Source organism: Verticillium nonalfalfae (assembly GCF_003724135.2).
Source record: "Verticillium nonalfalfae strain VnAa140/NRRL 66861 chromosome Unknown scaffold_2, whole genome shotgun sequence".
NCBI lineage: Eukaryota > Fungi > Ascomycota > Sordariomycetes > Glomerellales > Plectosphaerellaceae > Verticillium > Verticillium nonalfalfae.
In genome coordinates this window covers 103828-124004 of record NW_021167227.1, presented here as the reverse complement: position 1 = coordinate 124004, position 20177 = coordinate 103828, and the positions used below count along the sequence as shown (strand labels likewise).

Sequence of the window (20177 nt, the reverse complement as noted above, 5' to 3'; positions counted from 1 at the left end):
CTCTCCAATTTTCGGAACCATGTCGAGTCTTCTTTCTGGATACAGTACCTCGCCGCATTAGGGTATACCGACAGTTACTCATTCCTCAGACGATCTAAATCCCACGACCCCAAACCTCAACCAACAGTCGAACTACCCTCTCCCTCCTCCTCTCAACATCCTTCACCGCTACCTCAAGACCGACCGTCCCTATAGCAAGCTTTCTCAGCTCCTCAATCTCGCGGCCACCGCTCCCGTCCCGCCGCTCCCACCAGAACGCCTCCTCGCCCGTCATCTCCCGCGCCAGCGCCCACGGCTCAGTCCTCAACAGCTGCCTCTCGACCTCGCCCCTCCTACTGTTCATCTCATACCCCCTCTTCTCAAGGTCTCGGGCCTGCCTGTCCAGTATACACAGCATGTTCAGCAGCGTCGCGACCGTGCGGTCCGGGTCCGGCCCCGCCGCATCGTCGACAACATGCCAGTCTCCCTCATCAGGGTCACCGGCTGGGACGTCCTGCTCGCCATCTCTAGAGAGTTCCGAGGTTTCTTCCCCATCAGAAGTATCCTGTCTACTCTCACCAGACGAATCGCTCCGAGGCTCCATAGACGCATAATCCTCGGCACTCGAGTACCCTTCCTCGTCTCTCGCCTCTTCCAAAGTCGACGAGTGAGGGCCGGGCATGTCGTCCAGCGTGATGGGCGGCATGCTCGGATCCTCGCTAGCCTGGCTCGACAGATGAGCGGGAGCCCAACGGCTTGAATGAATCATTTCGTGAGGGTAAGTGTTCAAATCGTATAGCTGCCTTGGGAAGCGAGAAAATGGCAATGTCTCCGGCAGTGGGATATAGCCGAAGAAGCTGAACATGATCGTTGCGACGGGCAAGACAATGCTTATCATGCTGGGCGCCTGCACGACTTATACGCCATTCTGGATATGGCACGACAAACTCATGGGTTACGACTAGGACGGCAGCAAACACACATCACAAGTGACCGTTCGATTGGTAGTACCAGAACCCAGTCATATACCATGAAACCCCTGAAAGCCAGATCCCGGATGCTTGGCGGCAACTGTCATACGTGGTGCCTGCAAACTCCTGACAGATTCATCAACAGTCAGACCTTTAGTCACATAGACCAGATGGAAACGCAAAATCGCTGTCATCAATTTGGCCCCTTCATTTATTACTACAGCAAAACTCCCAAGGGTAGTGAGCTACGCTTCTATGTGCGCTTAGATCAAAACGTGAATCCGTAAGGCTTTTGTACAAAATGGCTTCAAAGTAAATCCAGTGTGTTTTGTTGGGTCCAAGCCCAGTGCAGTTCGAAAGGCGGAGGGCACGCGCCTCTTGGTACCTAGTCCATATACATGGGGTCTCCCCGAACGCCAGACATTGCCATTCCCATGTCGTTGTGCATATTCTGCATCGCTGCTTGCATGTTAGGCATCGAGCGGCTCATGTTGATGTGTGTGCGGTTCGCAAGTGCTGCCGCTCCGTTCTGCATCAGGAACCGCGCATCATTCGCGCCCCCTCGGTGCTGTTGCATGGGTCCTCGTGTCCGTGGAACATCGAGCGTCGCCTGCCGTTGCATCGGCTGCTGCGGAAGCATTAATTTCGTCGATGGCGTTGTCAACATGGCGAAGCTGTCTTCATCATCCATCTCGGCGTCAACATCCACATCCACGTCTGCATCAGCGTCCATGTCGCCATCTGCATCTGCTTCGGCATCCATGTCAAGTTCCGCATCAGCGTCGGCATCAGCATCGGCATCAGCGTCAGCGTCAGCGTCTGCGTCGCGGTCGCTTGTGCTGACAGATGGCGGGCCGCTTGTTGATGATGCCTCTTGCTCACTCATGCCGGTGGCGCTTGTCGTAGTAGATTGTCGCTGCGGTGGCATAGGCGGTCTGGTTGTCTGCGGTGTTTCCTGAGTCTGCTGCACGACAGGTTGTTGGCGTTGAGCAGGTACGGGTGTGGCTGCGGGAGTAACAGCCGAGGATGCATCGAGAGGTCGTTGGGCGCTCATGCCAGCGGAGGAGACGCGAGACGACGTGATCACCGTCTTCCATCGCTCGATTGATCGTGCGATGACCTCGTTGAGGTCCAAATGACGGTCGTCGGAATTAAGACCGACACCACGACCTCCCCTGACGCCGGCTTCGAGAATGTGCGAGAGAATCTCGGGCTCAAGAGGTATCGTAGTAGGCGTTACAATCTTGAACTCGCGAGGCTGCTGGAGGCGGTTGAGTTGTTCGATTTGCGCCTTGAGGTTGGTGTTCTCCTGCTTCATCTTATGCTGCGTCTTCTTCAGCGCTTCAGTCTCTTTCTGCTTCCTTCCCACGCTTCTGGCCAGCTCAAGCACCCAGAGTTCGTTTCGCCTTGCCACGGGGAGTGAGTCCCATACAGCATATGCCGACTCCAAATGCTCGTTGACTTGCCGTTCCAGCGTCTCGGCTTGCTTTTCAGCCTTCTTGACAGCTTCACGAGCGTCTCGATAAGGTCCCTCGCGGGGCGGATAAGTCAGCTCCTCCATTACAGCGGTTGTCGCCGAAGCGCAAGTCACCTTCCACGCTCTGAATTCCTCCTGGAAGTGGGCACGGAGCGCGTCAAACTCCCTTTGGCCAGGAAACTGAACTGACCACGACGTAGACGTGGGGTGCTGTGTTGAAGAGAAGAGTGTTGGGGGTGGTTGCAGGCACTGTAGCGTCAAGGAGGGAAAGTCCATGGACAATGGATCAAACTCGAACGGCATGGAATCGTTGTCGATATGCTGCCTATTGGAAAGTCAGTTCTCAGCCTCGTGTTGGTCTCATCTTGACGACATACTTAGCTGCCCGCCATGAGCCCAGGACCTCCCGCAACGCCAATTCCGCGGCTCTGGCTGTATCCATGGCATCTGCCAGTCTATGCTTCACATCAAACTGAGCTTTCTGCAGCACTTGCTTGCTCACTTGTCTCTGCATGCCAGGCCGTTTGCCAGTATCCAATAAACCATCGCCCTCGCCGCCCTGAGAGATGTCAGGCGTCTTATTGGGAATGCTGTTGATGACACCAGTCGCCTCCCATGTCGGCGGACCAAATGCGGAGGAGTACTTGCTCAGGCGCGAATCAACCATGTACTGGCCATCCTTGGGGAGAACGGGGGATTTGTGAGAGTCTCCATCCTTGCCAGACGGCTCCTTCTTAGTCCGTATCCTAGGTGTGCCGGTTGGTGTGGATGCCGCCCTTCCCATCGAGGCTCGCTGTGTGCGTCTTGTAATGTTGCCTCGTAACTTCAGAATCTCCGCGACATCGTGGATGCCATCTGGAGGTTTAGGGTTCTTGGTCTTGATGTAGAGATCGAGGTGGCGTCCTAGTGACGAGGATGTGAAGGCCTGCCCGCAGTAGGGGCAACTTTTGTCCTTGGGCGCATGATATTTCGGGGTGTTGCTGCTACCTGCGTTGCTCACAGTGTCGTCCATGCTCAGCTGTTGGTTTTGGGGAGAATATGGCTCTGGCAGCTAGACGGATGCTATCAGATATCGGATCGAGGCTGGCTTTTTGAGTCGCGAGTGGACACTTGCAACAGCTCCCGGGGAGCAGGAAAGTCGAGGTGCATAGGTGTGTCGAGAAAGAATAAACGAGCGTGGGGTGCGCAACGGCACGGAGGTTTGGGGGGAAAAGAGCGAAGAATAAAAGAGTGTCGAGAAGAAGAGGCTTCGAGGGGGGAGAGAGGTCCGAGTCGGAGGTCAAGCTGGTGGGAGGAGCTTTCACGAGATCCTAGCTTAAAGGAGGGGAACTGGGGCAGAGCGATATACTCAAGCTTGTCAGGTCAGGACAGCTCGCGTTGGCTGTCGCCGTCGTCAATTGCTCGCTCTGGTTCTCTCTGTTCTTTCTCTCTTTCTCGCTCTCTCGCCTGATGCCTCTTGGGGGAAAAGGGAAAGTGTCGCAACAGCGAAAAGACGACGAACAGGGGAAGCAGGGTAAAGGGGAAGAAGGTTGGGCTGGTTCTCAAATGTCACCCGGTTTTAATTATCTCTGCAGTTTTTGGTCGAGAGCAAGCGCCAGGGGTCCCACCCGCCCAGAAAAAAAAGGAAGGAACAACGACTGGTGGGTGCTCACCTCCACCGGTAGCAGTTGCCCAAACCACCTGGCGCTAGGTAAGGTACTGGAGCTGCTAGAGGCAAGCACGGGTGCAGGGGTCTTCTTCCCCCCTCTTTCCCTCTCGAGCCCTCCCCCCTTTACCCCCTACCCCTTTCCCCAAGATTCATTGGCGCGCCCGGCCATTGGCAGCACGGACAGCGCCGGGGCAAGTAGCGGATGAATCGTTCAGTGGCTGAAGTGGGAGATCCTACAGGGAACAGGGCCACTGTGAATCTGGAAGCCCCCTCCGTATTTCAGGGCACACTCAATTGCCAGGTTCGCTCCAGGCCCGACTCGGCGACATAGACCTAAGCAGCACCCTCCGGATGTAGGAACCTACCGTAAGCCTGGCGGCTCCTGACTCTTGGGTGTCCCTACCTTATAATCAAGGTAGGTACCTAAGCAGGTAGGCACGGTAAGGCAGGGCACGGCCAATTCGTCGGAGGAAACAAAAGGCACGGACAGATGAGCGGTTTCCTGCCGATGGTATACTTACAATGCCTGCCCCTATATTTGCCCTGCCAGATGTGCCAGGTTTAGATATATCCAAGCTTCCCTGAATCGGAACTCTTTTTCTTCTCGTCAGCAGCCAGCATCAACTACCAGACTGGACGTTGCCTGTGGTCATTGAGCGTCCAAAATTGGGTTCTGTCGCCCAAAACACCGCCGCCTGTACCTTGCTCAACCCCTCCCGTCCTACCTACCTGGGTATCTGGCCTCCATATGATCCTTGAAACTAGCTGTCGGCCCAGGCCCAGACCACTCGCCTTAGCGCTGTTCGCACGACACGCATGCCCTGGTGGTGGCTCTTCGTTCTTCGGAGAGCTAGGTCTTTGTCAGGACACGCTTCCTCACACTTGCCATCTGAATCTCCAGCCCGATCCGCGTCTCGGCTCGCCATGGACGCCGGGCCTATCCTCATCTTGCCACGCGCAGCTCGTCGCGGCAAATTCTCCTACATCATTCATTGACCACAAACGATGAATGCCTCGAGCTGCAGGCTGCATATGCATCCTGTAAGGACGGAAAGTGAGCTGGGCGGCTTCACCGGGGGCGTGATCCCGTTGGGTACGCCAGCAGCTGCCAGTCAGGGGTTGTGCTGCTTGATCCTGGCTTCCGGTCCACGGCCGTCGTACCCGGACTCGTTTCTTCGGTTCCTGAGAGGCCCGGTCTCCACCGATGAGATGGGGGCTTCCGATCCAGCTAGGCCTGCCTCTTCCTCTTGTTCTTCTCATCACATCCACGTCCACCGTGAAGACCAAAGTCCCCCCAAGGCCAGTCCAGATAGTCAGGGGGTTATGATGCTCCGGCATATCATTAGAGCATCAGAGAGGTTGCAGGGGACTGGTGGGGGGCTTCTATTTCGGCTTCGGTTTTTTCGAGCTGCAATCAGTCTTGATCTGACCTGAAGCGACGACTTTGCTCAGGAATTGCAGTGTTGTCAGGACGGCAGCTCGTCATGCTGACTCTGTCATCAGATCTCCCGAGCCAATTTCCCTGCCCTATCGGGCCCGCAGTCCGACTCCTCCAACACCCCCTGAATCCACCAACGAGCCTACCTACCTAGTAGGCAGTACCGCACCCGTGGTGCGTCCCCCTCATCTCACTCCCGCACTTGCTGCTGTCAACCCCCCTCCCACCGCGAGCGCACCACATTTTTGTTTGATCAGGTCTCGGTGCGCCGTCCATCTCCCCGTCTCGACCCTCACCAGTCACAGTCGCGCCGCCCATCCTCGAACACACAACCGAGCCGCGATTAACGCCCGTGGGGGTGGGCGGGAATGAGAGCGCCCCAATGTACCCTCAAGCCAAAGCCAAGACGCGCCTGTGCTGTAGCGTCCCAACTGCTTCTGAAGGCTTGCGGTCCTTAATCGGCGCCGCCCCTTTCGCGCTGCAGGACCTTTGATTACCATCGCTGCACTTCGTAGGCGGCGTCCTGCACACCAGGTCGCAATGCGCCCATATTTTTTTTTTGTTTTATCTCTCTCTCGTCTTGAGCTAGTAACGCCTATTCGCTTCAGGAACGGCTGAGGGGGTTGCATTGTGGGCCCGTTTCTCAGGGACCTCCGGAGCCAGCCCGGATCTTGGAATATGCCACCAGCAGTAGAGTTCGCACCGGCAGCTGATGACAGCATCCAAACCTTCCGGTGCGAACCCTTTCGTTACATGTGAATCCGGGCCCTCAGGGGGAGATTGAGCTGGGAGTCGATCGCACATGCAGCCGGGTGAGGCTGAGTTTTCAGGGCCGGCCCTTCTCCTCGGGACTCGAAGGCTATGAATGCGGCAGGTAGCTTCCACATTCGGGCCTTAAGTTTCAGACAACGTACTGACCTGAAGAATCGAGCAAGGAGATCGGCCGTTTGTTCCCGGGCGAAGGATCGCCAACAGAAAAGAACGGCACGATGCCTCGGGCAAGCTCGTGGTTTTCGGCAGGTCTTACAAATCTGGAAGCATCGTGCTGGATCAACTGGAGCAGCAGACTGCTAGCTCATGCCTCTCAGGGTGCAGGATCTGTTGGACAGGATCGCATGTGAACGTAATGGGGTCGGATCCCTACCTCCCCCGTAAGACTTGATGCTCGGAGAGCATCGGCTCAGAGTGAGATCAGCTGAAGATGCCGAGATGTCTCCCATCGATCTACTACATGGCCTTTCGACAGATCGAGCTGGCCACAAGCCGACAGGGAAGATGTGTCATCACCGACCATGTCTGTGCAGCGGAATGGTTCATGCAAAGTGGGAAGCTTCGTCCAGTTTCAGAGGAGATGATAGCCTAAACACCAGAAAACAAGCGGAAGTTGCAATTGTTCTCCGAAGTAGAGGGCGAAAATAACAAGTCACAGTAATTGGCGGATAAAATACTTAGCCTTATGAAGACAGCAGGCTGTCTAAGCAGTGGAGATGAGTGATGGAATCCATGTTCTGGCCTTCCACGTGCAATCACTTTGTCGATCAACGTCGTGGCTCGCCTGTGTCCCTGCTATGCGCCATGATAAAATTGTCTTATCTGATGGTCCGTATGAGGGCAGTCACATCAAGTTCTCCCCATGACAGCCATGGTGCTGCCGGCGGCAGATGCGATTGACTTTTCTCGTCATTTCGGCAGAGACTAATGTGCAAAGCAGCACCGTGGAGGAAAGTCTTGGAGCACATACCTAGAGAACCACGTTATGAAGGCTAAAGACGACTTCCCGTGACGAACTACAAGGATAGAAAGTGTGCGACAATTCCGACTGTTCTGTTGGTCTGGTAGTCCCCACAGGACCCATTCTCAAGACTGTGCTGAGCCGTCGCGTGCTGCCTCAAAGCTATGCCGGTGCCGAAAAAAGTCCCGGTGCTTTCATTGGACAGAGCTCTCCCAGAATGGTGTGGGCCGAACCTTCTAAGCGTGTACATGGTGGGCGTGTCGCGAAGCACTTCCACCAACTCCGTCACTGTTTCCATTCACCCCGAACGGAATCGTATCACACTCGGACCTAGCCAGCCTGACGCACCCGGACCCCCGCCAGCTCGATTGATTCCTGCTCCCACTCTTCCATCACGATGCCGCCAGGTAGGCCTCGCACTTTCCCTCGCCGCCCGCATCTGCCAGCCGATCACGGTCCCTTTCGCAACTCTATCGCGTCGCGTAACAGCTGTCGCGCCGTCCAATCCATGACATGTTGGCGGTCGCGCGCGATTTCCTGGGCCGCGTCGCGAGGATAGAACCCAATCCTGCCCAGCGCATACTGACTGACTCTGCAGCGCTCAGCGACACCGAGCAATCGGACAATGACTTCGATATCCCGGTCCCCACTACGCGCGACCGATCCACGAAGTCCAGATCACCGGATAAGTCAGACGAGGAAATGAATGATGAACCGGTCGAGAATGGAGATGCCGAGGACGTGGCAGACGATAAGGAGGGAGATGACGAGGATGATGACGAGGAAGACGGAGACGAGGAGGTGTATGCACAAGTCCACATCGTCGCTGCAACGAACGGCCCGGCTGACTCTGGATGCTACAGTTTCATCGTCGAAAAAATTATCTCGCACAAGGTTGAAGAAGGGGTATTTCTCAATTAATCCTCCGTCGTGCTTGAATCATTCGATAACACAACACAGGATCAGCTCTTCTTCAAAGTAAAGTGGGAGGGCTACTCGAAGAAAGCCGACCAGACGTGGGAACCCGAATCGAACCTGACGTACGTACCGTATCCCACCCCCGAGGCGGAGCTGCTTCGGGTCTACATGTGACTTACAGCTGCGGGTAGCGAGGGTGCACCAGAGATCATCGCCGAATACTACAAGTCGGTCGGCTCGCGGGCAATGATCCTTGAGGAATCCCGCAAGGGAAAGGAGACCAAGAAGCGCGGACGCCCTGCCTCTAGCACACCAGCAGCCTCGTCAAAACGCGCGCGCAAGAGCCGCGACCACCCGTCCGATAGCACACCACCAGCAAGCGCCACAGCGAACACCTGGAAGCCGCCGAGCGGTAGCTGGGAAGACGACGTCACCACAATTGATGCATGCGAGGACGAGGAGACGGGCAAGCTGATTGTGTACCTGAATTGGAAGAACGGCCAGAAGACAAAGCACACGACCGACGTCATCTATAAGCGCTGTCCTCAAAAGGTACGGTCCCATGTTTCCTTGGGGCGAGCCGTGATTTTGACATGTTCTCCGCAGATGCTTCAATTCTACGAGCGCCACATTCGGATCATCAAGACAGCTACGGGCACGACAGATACCGAGCTGAAATAATAAGTGCACAGTTTACGAAGAGCTATGACACAGATCTGCGGCGCCGGCGCATGGGTTTGTCGCGCTGGCTGCAACCAGCAACTGGTAGCTGTGCCATGTTCGCGCAGTCTCTTCTGGTTTTCAAGTCGACGCGCGGTTGGGTATGTATGTAGTTGTATGTGGGATCCTGCGTGCACATTTGCCTGTTCTTCGTGCCTTACTTCCTCTCAAGCAGTAATATTGAGGCTGTTGAGGATAGAATAAGGCCTGTAAGGTTTCGCGGGCCGCGAATATGGATGCGTCAGGCAGTCAATGATCAAAAACTTGAAAGCGGTGGCAGCAAACCCTACGTATCCAACCAGTCGATGGCGCCTGATGATGGCATGGTAAAGGGAGCCTGGCTGTAGACGCGTTGGTTGGCGCGGTCGCGTGTGGGAGTATCTGCGCACACAAAATGGCTGGCAAGGTACTTGAAACGCAGAGGCTGGGCAGACAGACCCACACAAGGGTGCTGATGTGGACCCTATCAGGCCTGTGCCAGTCCCGCCCTGCCCCCCAAAAGCACCCCTGCACCAGCGCCCCCAGCCTTGCCATTTTATTGACTTGCCCAAAAGCCGGTGGCGGGGCAACAGCCCATTAATACTCTCTGTCCACCGTTGTGCCGTCAGACACATTCCTCTCTTCTGGTACCTTTACCTGACAATACATTGTGCTCAGCGGGACTATTCCACGACTTCAGCGATACCCGAAATTCCTCGACTTGCTTCTTTGCGTTTGACAGCATCAACGAGCTACACATACATACCAGCAGCTCACAGAGGCCCCGCTTGAAGCTTGCCTACAGCGTGCGACCACAGCTTCCAACGAGTCCAGATCGTGAGTCTGCCTTTCTCCAGGACATCAGTCTGATCTTGATGGAGTTTCTAACATTTGAGACTCAGTCCTCGATCATATTCTCGCTATTTCAATACCACATACGACACTCAACTGCCATAACCATACCATCTGAGACACACGCATACACTCCGCCTCCACACCAGCTCCAAGGCTCCGCAACCCCTCAATCGAACCCCGCGAAAGCTCTCCGTCAGCCCATTCCGCAACCTCCATAACTACACAAGACCGCCAACATGACGAAACCAAATGACACTATCGCCATCATCGTCATCGTCCTCTTTGTTGTCCTCGCCCTCGTCGCCTTTGGCATCTACCGTCTCGTCCACCAAGCCCGCCGCAGCATGAGCGTCACGAGCGGCTCCAGCGGGAGCAGTAGTGAGCTAGCAGACTAAACGATGCGAGGACGAGGGATGACCAAAAAAAAAAAAGCGAAGCGAAAAAATGAAATATCAGTCTCGGCTCACATGAGCTGCGAGCAGACAAGGCAGGGCGATATCGATACCCCTGTGAGAAGACGGATAGCCTGCGACAGCGGCGATAATGAGTAGGATGGAATTTGCATGAAGCACACGGTATGATTTGAATTTGGGGCAATTTGGGGCTTTGGCATGACTTGTATGATATTTTTCATGGTACGCAGGGCGATCTCTGGGGTAATCTCCCTCTCCATCTATGTGGGAGACATTGAATGTATATAGCAACGAGTATGGGGCTCATGGCGCATCGGGCGATGACAGGATGGAATAGAGACGACAAAGTGATGAGCAACCGAGATCAGATAAAGTGAACCTCTCATTGACAGTGTTCGAGATGCGAACTTGCCGCGTTAAGTGTTTTCTAGCCAACACGGAAAAGAACACTGCAATGTCTGCACTGAAATCTCCCTGGGGCTACTTGACGAGGTATCGATCGCACAGTCAATCAAGAACGCCGCGGGAACTAATCCTTGGCTAGGAGTCTTGCGCAACGTTTGGGATGTCAAATGTTCATGGGTTGGCAAAAGTTCATGCGGGACATCATAACAACAAAAATGATTCAGGGGAGGCTCGAACTCCCGACCTTCAGTGAACTCTTGACTCAAAGCGAGGGAAGATGTTAGACTGACGTGATAAACCAACTACACCACCGAACCTGGTTACTATGTGCTTCAACAATAGCCCTTATAGACCGTGAAACGCTGGCGAGGCTAGAGCTCTGTCGAGAAGACACCCATTCCACGACAAATACACGTCGCATACTTACTTCTTAATGTGGCTTAAATAGCATGTTCATATGTCTTCATCAGACTATCCAGTTACACAGTCGTGGAAGTCTTGGTTATCCGGCTGCGGCTCAACCGTGAGGCATCCAGGGTCATCCTCCCAAGTACCATGAATACTTCTTCGGGCTGCGATAGGTCGGTATTAGTCTTAAGCTGACAGATGGCTCACGTGTATCAGGCCGTTAAGTTAACCCAAAGTCAGGCTGCAGCGTCTCGGTTCGACGCGTGACAGCCTTGTTCTTTTCGCTCCTACGAGCCTGCCTCTTGTCCGAGCAAAGCGTTCCACTTCTGGCAATTTTACTCCAAACGAAACTCAGTTACCATACCAGTATGACCGAAGCATTCGGCATCCTTGCTGGTGTGATCGGCGTCCTCGACGTTGGTAGTCGCATCTCGAAAAGACTCCGATCCCTCCGTCAGGCCTGGAAAAACGCACCGCATGAAATACTCCAGCTTCAAAACGAAATTACCGACTTCAGGGTCCTTCTCTGTTATACACGAGATATATGCGACGCTGCTGACGGCTGCTCACAGGAGTACTTGTCCAAAAGTCTTGAGCGGCACTTGGTGTCAGCTGATGCATGTTTGGGTTCCTTGGAACGTCTGCTGAACGACGACAATCTGAAAGAAATCTCAAAGATGAGGCATTGGTGGATTCGACGTAAGAATGCGGTTATTCTTGAGAGGAATCGCCTGAAAGAGACTCATCGCAGCATAAGGATGCTTTGTGATGTGTTCAATGGGTCCATCTTGCCCCCTCCCTCGGCTTGTCTGGAGTCTGGTTTTCCGGGCTGGTTAAATGCTGATTCTGATAATCTCAGGAAACAAGGTTTACGTATCAAAATGGAGTTGGTTTCTGTCCACAATGACCTGAACACTGCACAAGATCAGGGGCGTGAAACGTTCGAAACCCTTTACGGAGTACTCACGCGCGTCCTCGCCGGCATCGAGCACTTTTCCAATCGACAAACATCGTCAAAGACAGCTATAGCCAATACCTTTAAACCAAAGATCAGAGAATATATGTCAGCAGGGCATGCAGAGGAGTCTACTTTAGCGCCAGGAACATCATTGCCATCGGCTGCCGCGAGCTCTAGCATCTGACTCTCGTACCGAAACGGCTCGTGCAAGCGCTCTTGCGTATGCTCATGCCACCTTGTGAACGCAACCCAGTCACGTTGGAGTACATCGCGACTTCTCCGCAAAAACGTGGGCCTCTTTTTCGCATCTGATACTGCTCTTCCAACCTGGGCACCTCCATGCGATGTGGGTGGGTGCACTCGCCTTGAGTCCAAAACATACAAATTCAGATATGAATTTCCTCAGTGGCTCATTGGTCTGTTCATGCATCTCATGATTCAAACACATCACGAAAGCCTCGTCCCGAAAGTCAAGCTCCGGTTAACGCAGAGGCCCCCTCTCGTACGTGATTCCCTGTTGGTGTCTATATTTCTGGGAAATTATGATCAAGCACGGCGTATTCTGATTGACAACCCGGAGGCAGCATTCAGCCAAGTGCCGAGTACTGGAGATACCGCGTTACACTTGACCGGTGGAAAATCTCGTTGTTTTGACGGTGGTTTGGTCACGCTCCTTATTTGAAGCGGTTGTAACGTGCAGCAAGAGAACGATTTAAGAATCGCTCCGGGAAGCATGGTTGCTGCAAATATGTTGCTTCAACGGTCTGCTACTGCATTCGATCTCGCCATCTCAGAAGCATTTCCCATCGCTACGCTAATCGATAACCTAGATCTGTCGCGGATCACGAAGATAATACTTGGGATACAACAGGGTGATCTGCAGTCTGCACTGGCAAACTTACCCCCCTGGGACTCTCTGATAAGTGGCCTAGCTGAAGTTGGCTTTACACCGCTGCACTGAGCCGCAATTAGCAACCACAAAGAAGCCATCGTGCTTCTTGTTCGATATGGCATCGATGTCAACGTCCCGAACAATTGCGGTCTTACAGCCTTGGAAGTCTCAATAGCCCGGATAGAGCCCGATATATTGAGGGATCTTATTAAAATGGGTGCGCATATCCGAGTACAGACGAGGGGTGCTTTGTATACTGCATGCATTCACGACAGGGTTGACTTGGTTCAGATTCTTGTTGAAGAGTATGAACTCGACCCGAACGAGCCAGCTGCACCATTCAGCACGCCACTCATGGTAGGACTCCAGCATAATTCGTTCTATACAGTTGAGTATCTTATTGATCTTGGCGTCAATGTTCATACTCGCGATAGGGCCGGAGCTACACCGCTGCACTACGCGGTTGCCCACAGTGTGCAGCAGTTAATATGCAGGCTGCTGCTCGCCGCAGGGGCAGACTATGAGGCAGAATTACCTGATGGAACAAACATCTTGCATTTTGCTGCTGTGTTGGCAAACGAGGCGACCATGGCGTGTTTGGCATAACATGGACTGGCCGGCGTTGACTCGGAAGCGACAGTGAATGGAGAAACAGCCGAGGCTCTGTTCTTGCAGCGCACTGATAGAAGCCCACAACTTGGTGTGGCCTTCTATTTTCTGCTGGAGTCTGTGGAAAAGGCCACTGCCGAGATGCGGCAAGCTCTCCCAAACGAGATGGATGTGAGAGGCACCTCTGACGACCAAGATGTCGTTTTTCACGATGCCTCAGAGCAGCTCTAAAGGCTGTCTCCGTTCAAAAGACGAGGTTGAGATTGCACCACTACTTGGTTCTGCCCAGACGAGCATACGATGTTACTGGACCTGCTCAGAATACCGAAGATGAGGACTTTCATGTGTTGAGAGCGACGATTAGGCTGTAATATGATGCCGAAAGAAATCAACATGCTCATGTCAGTGGTGCCAAGCTGAAGCGTGTGGTTTCATCGGCCATGCAACTGAGAAGCAATCGCACCATCGATGTTAAGGTGCCCATAGCTTGTACATCAGATACAACTTCTGATTTCACACCAAGTCCCGACGCATTTGTAAAAAAGCCACAATATCACGACACGAGCAGACGCCATGACAAATCGTGGTGGTTCGTCAGGAAATGCTCGCTCTTGCCAGAAGGGGACATGTCACATCGTTTGTAGGCGCGCCCTTCGCGATTACAAATACAAGCTTGATCGCTCATCGCGAGAATGACAATTGCATCCGCCATGAGACAACTTCCCAACTGAATACCAAAGACGCGCAAATCTCAACATAAATAGTTTGACTTGTATCAGCGATACCAACAATGTATCGCCACTCCCACTTACTCGTATTTCATCGGTACCAAATGCACAGCAATACAAGAAGACATTGACCACACGACCGCTGAAGTACTCAAACCCCCAAAGGACTACTCGCACGATGGCTTCCCTACAGTTTACAATTGCCGACATCTTCTCGCAGACGCCCTATCAAGGAAATCCTCTCGCAATCGTGGACGCCACCTCTCAGGTGCTCACGACCACCCAGCAACAATTGATCACGCGACAGTTTAACCTCTCTGAGACGTCATTTATCCTGCCAGCCACCGAAGAGAAAGCAGATTACCGCCTGCGGTCTTTCTTGCCCGATGGGCGGGAAGTTTATGGTGCCGGCCACAACATCCTGGGTGTGTGGTGGTACCTAGCCGAGAGCGGGCTTCTTAATTTCACCTCCGCCAACCTCAGCCAGACGCACGAAGACGGATCTGAAACGTTTCTGTTCCACCAGGAGCTCGGAGGCGAGGTCATCGCCCTCAAGATCCGCCGTATCAAGAAGCCTGAGCAAAAGAACGACTATGAAGTCTTCCTTCGCCAGGCCCCGCCCAAAGTCCACGGCATCCATCCCAACCGAGCTCTGCTGGCCGAGAGCCTCGGGCTGACGGAGGCGGATATCGGCTTTACCGCCAGCAACAGCAGTAGCCTGTTGCCCCCTCAGGTGACGTCCACCTCGACAACCCATCACCTTCTCGTCCCGCTCGCCTCTGTGGAGGCTCTGAACAAGGCAGTCGTGCAGAGGGACAAGCTCCTGGAGCAGCTGGCTCTCGTCGACAAGCGGGCTTATGGGCTGTTCCTGTTCACGCGAGTGGGCGCGAATACGTATGAAGCCAGATTCTTCAGCCCAGGCATGTCTGGCGAAGATCCGGCGACTGGCAGTGCGGCCGGACCCCTGTCAGTTTATCTTCATGAGCATGGAGAATTGGAACTCGTCGACGGTGCCGCCCAGATTGAAGTTCACCAGGGGTTGAGAGTTGGAAGAAGGTGTCTGATCAAGGTTGCACTGTCGCTGGAGGAGACAGAGGGCGGGGACATCCGCCAGGTAGACTTGATAGGTGGAGGTGTGACCATTGCTGAGGGCAGAATCTCCATACCGGGCGAGTCGATTGCGTTCTGATGAAGACAGGCCACAGCCTGATTTTGAATCTGTTTAGCGAAGCGCTTCGATACTTCGTTTAGTTCACTTCCTCGCACACCTGTCAATTTGTTGAGACTCGTCCTTGCTCTCCTCCATTTTGCAATGAACTTCATCAAGTACATTCATTTATTCCTTGACAACTTGAACAAGGTATGACGGGACGTCACAAGAAATGATGCCTCCAGGACGGTCAAACCACACACATTTGCAGCGTTAAACAGTGGATATCATTCTCATCTCCTCATGTACGCCTCGCTATGCATGCCACCCCTAGCCCCCAAATCACCTCTTTCCCTTCCTCCTGCCCTTCTTCTCCGGCACGCTGGCGCTGCCCTCCGCCAACTCGCCAGCCTCAACCTGCCCCTCGGCCTCCATCTCTCTGAGCTTCTCCTGCCCAGAGATGAACATGCTGAGGTCTCGATTCATCTCCTCGAGCTCGGCAATCTTCTCCTTTTGCTCAGCATCCCGCGCCCTGAACGCCTCGACCTCGGCCTGGTTATGCTCGACGCGCTTCATGAGTCCCTTGCCGACCTCCTTCTCCTCCTGCAGCGCCTTGCCGAGGCTGCGAGCGAGGTCCTGCGCCTTCTCCGCCTTCTTGCGATCTCGCTCGGCGTCGCGCTCGAGCTGCGGCACCGTCTCGAGCCGCAGCTTGTCGAGCTCGGCGCGCAGCTGTTTATTTTCAGATGTCGTGGCCTTGGACTGCTGGAGCGCCGAGTCGGCCGTGCTCGTCGCCTTGGCGGCCTTGTCTGCGATTTTGCTGATCATCTCCTCAAAGTAGACGCGCTGCGATTCGAGCTGCGAGGTGAGGAGGTGGGTGTACTCCATGCCGACGTTGTCCAGCTTGGCGCGGGGCACGACGTCATCTTGCTGACCTGAGCCGTCGCCGCCGTTGGACAGGCCGGCCTGCTGGCTGGTGGTGCCCGGGAGCTCTACGACCTTGCCGTCGCCCTTGTCGCGGATGAGACGGTGCACCCAGGTGTCGCCGGCGTAGTCCCAGACGTACTGCGTTTCCATCTCGAGGGCAAAGCTGTGCGCTGTTTCCTTCCAGTGGTCTTTCGCGTGGCCGCCCTTATAGCGGCCGCAGCCGACCTTGCCGCAAATGAGACAGATCCAGATATCGTCGGCGGTATCGCAGACGCTGCAGAGGTTCGAAACCGAGGAGCCAAACGGCTGAGTGTAGGGGTTTGACGGATCATATGCGGGCTTGCTGCTGGTGTGCCGGCATACGGGACAGCCAGAGCCCTGCCAGTGGTCGAGGCATTTGCAGTGGAAGACGTGCTGGCATGAGATGGTCATGAGGCCCGTCGTGTCGTCCATGCGTTCCAGGCATACAGCACATGTCGGCAGCTCGATAAGATTCGGTGTCGGCGGCGGAAACGGCTTGAGGGTGTTCGACACGGCGGAGGAGGGCGTAAACGGATCGCGGCTCAAGTCAGGAAACGCGCCATCCGGTCTTGTAGGTGTCTCGAAAGTGATCGACCTGATGAATATAGCCTGGCATACCTGCGCCTGTGACAGACATATTAGCGAGGTACGGTTCAGTCTTTGGGATGATGGTGATGCTCACCTCGATGTTGTTAAACAGTTTTCCGTCAAACTCCTTCTGCCATGCCCTCGCCTTCTGACCGTCCCGAAACTTCATGAGGACAAGATATCGGTTCATCTGCGCCGTCGTCACAAGTCGATAGTGACTGATGCTCTCCTTCCACTCCTCGCCAATAAAGCCCAGCAAGTCATGAAACGACCAGTAGCTCGGAATGGCAGGTATGCAGACCGTCGTACAATCGCCGTCCTTGCCCGTCTGCTGCTCCGTGATGGGCCTCCGCAAGCTCGGGCTGTCGTCCTGCTCGCGGTAGAAGTGTACGACGCCCCATCCGAGCTCCGTATTCGTCGTGTCGAGCGGCAGGAGCTTCGCCATGGTCATGCTGCCCGCGCCGCCGAACATGGGGCCGATGCCCGTGGCAGCCGACGGCCGCTCGCCCGACGACCCCGCGGCCTCCTCCATGTCTGTTGCGCTGTTGGTGTTCTGCTGCTCGAGGCTCTCGACGCTCACTCGGCCGAAGCGCCAATCTTGCACGGCGGCGTCGGGTCGGATGGCCGCAAACGCGGGCGGTGGCGGGAAGCTCTGCGTTCTCGCCTTCCACTGCCGCGCCGTGAGGACCTCGACGTCCTTGCCGTTGTCGGCTTTGACGGGGGCGCGCGAAAGTCCGCAGTCGATGATGTGCAGGCCGGGTTCCTCGCTGTCGTCGCTGGCTCGCTTCTGGGCTGCGTTGTTCGTTCGATACGCTGTGCCGTATGATGACTGGACGGGTGAAGGCTGCGGTCTTCCGGTTCGGCTCGTTCGTGTAGTACGAGGAGGATGTGAGGGAAGCTCGCCAAAGATGTCGGTGCCGGGCGGAGGAAGCCAGATGTTGCTCGCTGCTGTGCTGCCTTGTGTCGGTCGCTGCAGGCTTGTCGTAGGGTTGGGCGTCGGGTAGAGCTCGAATTTTAAGTGATAAAAGTACGACGGCATCGCCAGCCAGGTAGCTAGCAAGCAGACTAACGGTTTCGAGAGTCGCAGATGCTCAGCGATTCGTGATGCTATGCAGCCGCAAGTGGCTGCTGTCGGATCGTTCGAAAGATGTTCGGTTTGGATATTGTTCGTAATGATGGCTACCAAGGGAAAGCTTGGTGCAGGAAGTCGACGCGTCTACGCGTCACGGAGGAAGTCGTCGCTCGATTGAAGCTCCTTGCCACGGAAACCAGCAGTGGCACATGCCGGAGACAGTTCCGATAATCGAGCCGTCGCGCGCAGAACACAAGGGTTGCGAGACGGCGTGTCTTGTGCGATGGAGGGGAAACTTCCCAGGAACGGGTCTGCCGTGCAGGACCCCACCATTGTATCCCCCCGGCTCACCAGCCCCTCCGCCAAGACAATCTTGGCGTTTTCAGGACTCCGTACGCCTGGCCCACGATCACGCGCTGTCGAAGCCGTTGAGTTGGGACGAGTGCAAGTGACCTGTAAGGCCATATAGGCATCATCTACTCGAATACTACTAGGCACCGAGGTTGATGATTTACACGTTAGTTCCTTGGAGGCAGACAAGGCTCTCTCACCATCACTCGAATCTAGACCTGGTTTGGCAAAACTACCCGCTGACATGCATTACGTGATGAATAATCGACTGAAGCAGTATCAGGGGGACTCATTTGTTCATACGGTTCGTTCAGAGGGTGATACAACATATCACAACTTGGGAGGTCTGGTTCCGAACAGACTGCTAGCGTTCAAAATGGGGATCACAGGTCGACTCCACTGAACCGCAAGGGGCGAACGTTGCGGGCCTTTTAGTGTGCATCGTCATCATCAGTCGTACATCAAAATCACAAGTGGAGCAAATCAGGCAGATTGAACGGTTATCAATTCTGAGCGCAATTCAGCGCTGTGAGCAGTTCATGTCTACTCAATAAGGGGCCTAAGGTATGCCCATGTTCCCCTGTTCATCAAGGGGAATTCCGGAACGCCATTCAAAATCATGCAAAGACATCTTATCCAGTGCCCAACTACTGTCCACCACGCAGACGGAGAACCAAATGCAGGGTCGACTCCTTTTGGATGTTGTAGTCGGACAGGGTGCGGCCATCCTCAAGCTGCTTTCCAGCGAAGATGAGGCGCTGTTGGTCGGGAGGAATACCCTCCTTGTCCTGGATCTTAGACTTCACATTGTCGATCGTGTCGGATGATTCGACTTCCAATGTGATAGTCTTACCGGTGAGTGTCTTGACGAAGATTTGCATACCACCACGGAGACGGAGAACGAGATGCAGAGTGGACTCCTTCTGGATGTTGTAGTCGGACAGGGTGCGGCCATCCTCAAGCTGCTTTCCAGCGAAGATGAGGCGCTGTTGGTCGGGAGGAATACCCTCCTTGTCCTGAATCTTCGACTTGACGTTGTCGATGGTGTCCGAGGACTCGACCTCAAGGGTGATGGTCTTGCCGGTCAGAGTCTTGACAAAGATCTGCATACCACCACGAAGACGGAGGACAAGGTGGAGAGTGGACTCCTTCTGAATGTTGTAGTCAGACAGGGTGCGGCCATCCTCAAGCTGCTTGCCAGCGAAAATCAGGCGCTGTTGGTCGGGAGGGATGCCCTCCTTGTCCTGGATCTTCGACTTGACGTTGTCGATGGTGTCCGAAGACTCGACCTCGAGGGTGATGGTCTTGCCGGTGACTGTGAAAGGACCATGTCAGTACTAGGTAAACAGATATGGCGAGACTGGTCCTGCGGTGGCAGGTTTCGGGCAGAACTTACGGGTCTTGACGAAAATCTGCATGGTGACGGATTCGCGAGTGTGTAGCGAGGGGGTATGGAGATGGGTAGAATGTCGTCTAGAGGAGATGAGAGATGTCTTGGGTGCAGACAGACACGTTCGTGAGGGTATGTAGTGGTGTAGGGAAGAAAGGTCAGTTGGGTCGCAGGGTGGAGGGCGAGGTGGTTAAATAGGGTGGGCTACTGAGCGTTGGGAGGCCGGGACCAAGGCGGCGGTTGCAGAGGCACAGGCAGTGGCGGGAGGTGAGGGGGAAGGCGCAGTCAGTCCCTAGGCAGGCACGTAGCAGAGGCAAGAGGCAACGGACAAGAGTCAAGGTGATGTGAGCCTTGACCGGGGGTGGGCCTCTGTGATTCATCAGCGCAATGCGCAGCAGGGAATACGCTAGGTGTGGGTCGGCCTAGCCGGAATGGGCGGGAAGGCTCCAGAATCGGAGGCGAGATACATGCCAACAAGGTGAGAAACACACGGAAACGGAAGTATTCTCTTATCAGACACTATTTGGTCATCAGACCCATGGCTTTGGCCT

General features: G+C 54.8%; 5 protein-coding genes and 1 non-coding gene across 6 annotated transcripts; 2 read left to right on the top strand and 4 right to left on the bottom strand.

The window, feature by feature from the left end:
• Positions 1 to 94: 94 nt before the first annotated feature.
• Positions 95 to 748, bottom strand: D7B24_003449 (uncharacterized protein; the record flags this gene model as incomplete). The annotated part of the gene is made up of 1 exon (XM_028637639.1): positions 95 to 748. One exon carries the CDS (start codon positions 746 to 748, stop codon positions 95 to 97), a length of 654 nt encoding a protein of 217 aa, XP_028499195.1.
• Positions 749 to 1335: 587 nt separating this feature from the next.
• D7B24_003448 (uncharacterized protein) lies at positions 1336 to 3439 on the bottom strand (the record flags this gene model as incomplete). The annotated part of the gene is made up of 2 exons (XM_028637638.1): positions 1336 to 2752; positions 2805 to 3439. 2 exons carry the CDS (start codon positions 3437 to 3439, stop codon positions 1336 to 1338), a joined length of 2052 nt encoding a protein of 683 aa, XP_028499194.1.
• A 4203-nt stretch (positions 3440 to 7642) lies between these two features.
• D7B24_003447 (uncharacterized protein) lies at positions 7643 to 8844 on the top strand (the record flags this gene model as incomplete). The annotated part of the gene is made up of 6 exons (XM_028637637.1): positions 7643 to 7652; positions 7844 to 8048; positions 8109 to 8151; positions 8206 to 8285; positions 8355 to 8715; positions 8770 to 8844. 6 exons carry the CDS (start codon positions 7643 to 7645, stop codon positions 8842 to 8844), a joined length of 774 nt encoding a protein of 257 aa, XP_028499193.1.
• A 1907-nt stretch (positions 8845 to 10751) lies between these two features.
• Positions 10752 to 10852, bottom strand: D7B24_003446. The gene has a single exon. It is a non-coding gene; the product is annotated as a tRNA-Val (tRNA).
• Positions 10853 to 14308: 3456 nt separating this feature from the next.
• Positions 14309 to 15319, top strand: D7B24_003445 (uncharacterized protein; the record flags this gene model as incomplete). Its single annotated transcript, XM_028637636.1, has 1 exon — positions 14309 to 15319. The coding sequence occupies one exon, from the start codon at positions 14309 to 14311 to the stop codon at positions 15317 to 15319; it is 1011 nt and encodes a 336-aa protein (XP_028499192.1).
• A 303-nt stretch (positions 15320 to 15622) lies between these two features.
• Positions 15623 to 17852, bottom strand: D7B24_003444 (uncharacterized protein; the record flags this gene model as incomplete). Its single annotated transcript, XM_028637635.1, has 2 exons — positions 15623 to 16849; positions 16908 to 17852. 2 exons carry the CDS (start codon positions 17850 to 17852, stop codon positions 15623 to 15625), a joined length of 2172 nt encoding a protein of 723 aa, XP_028499191.1.
• Between the last annotated feature and the right edge of the window lie 2325 nt (positions 17853 to 20177).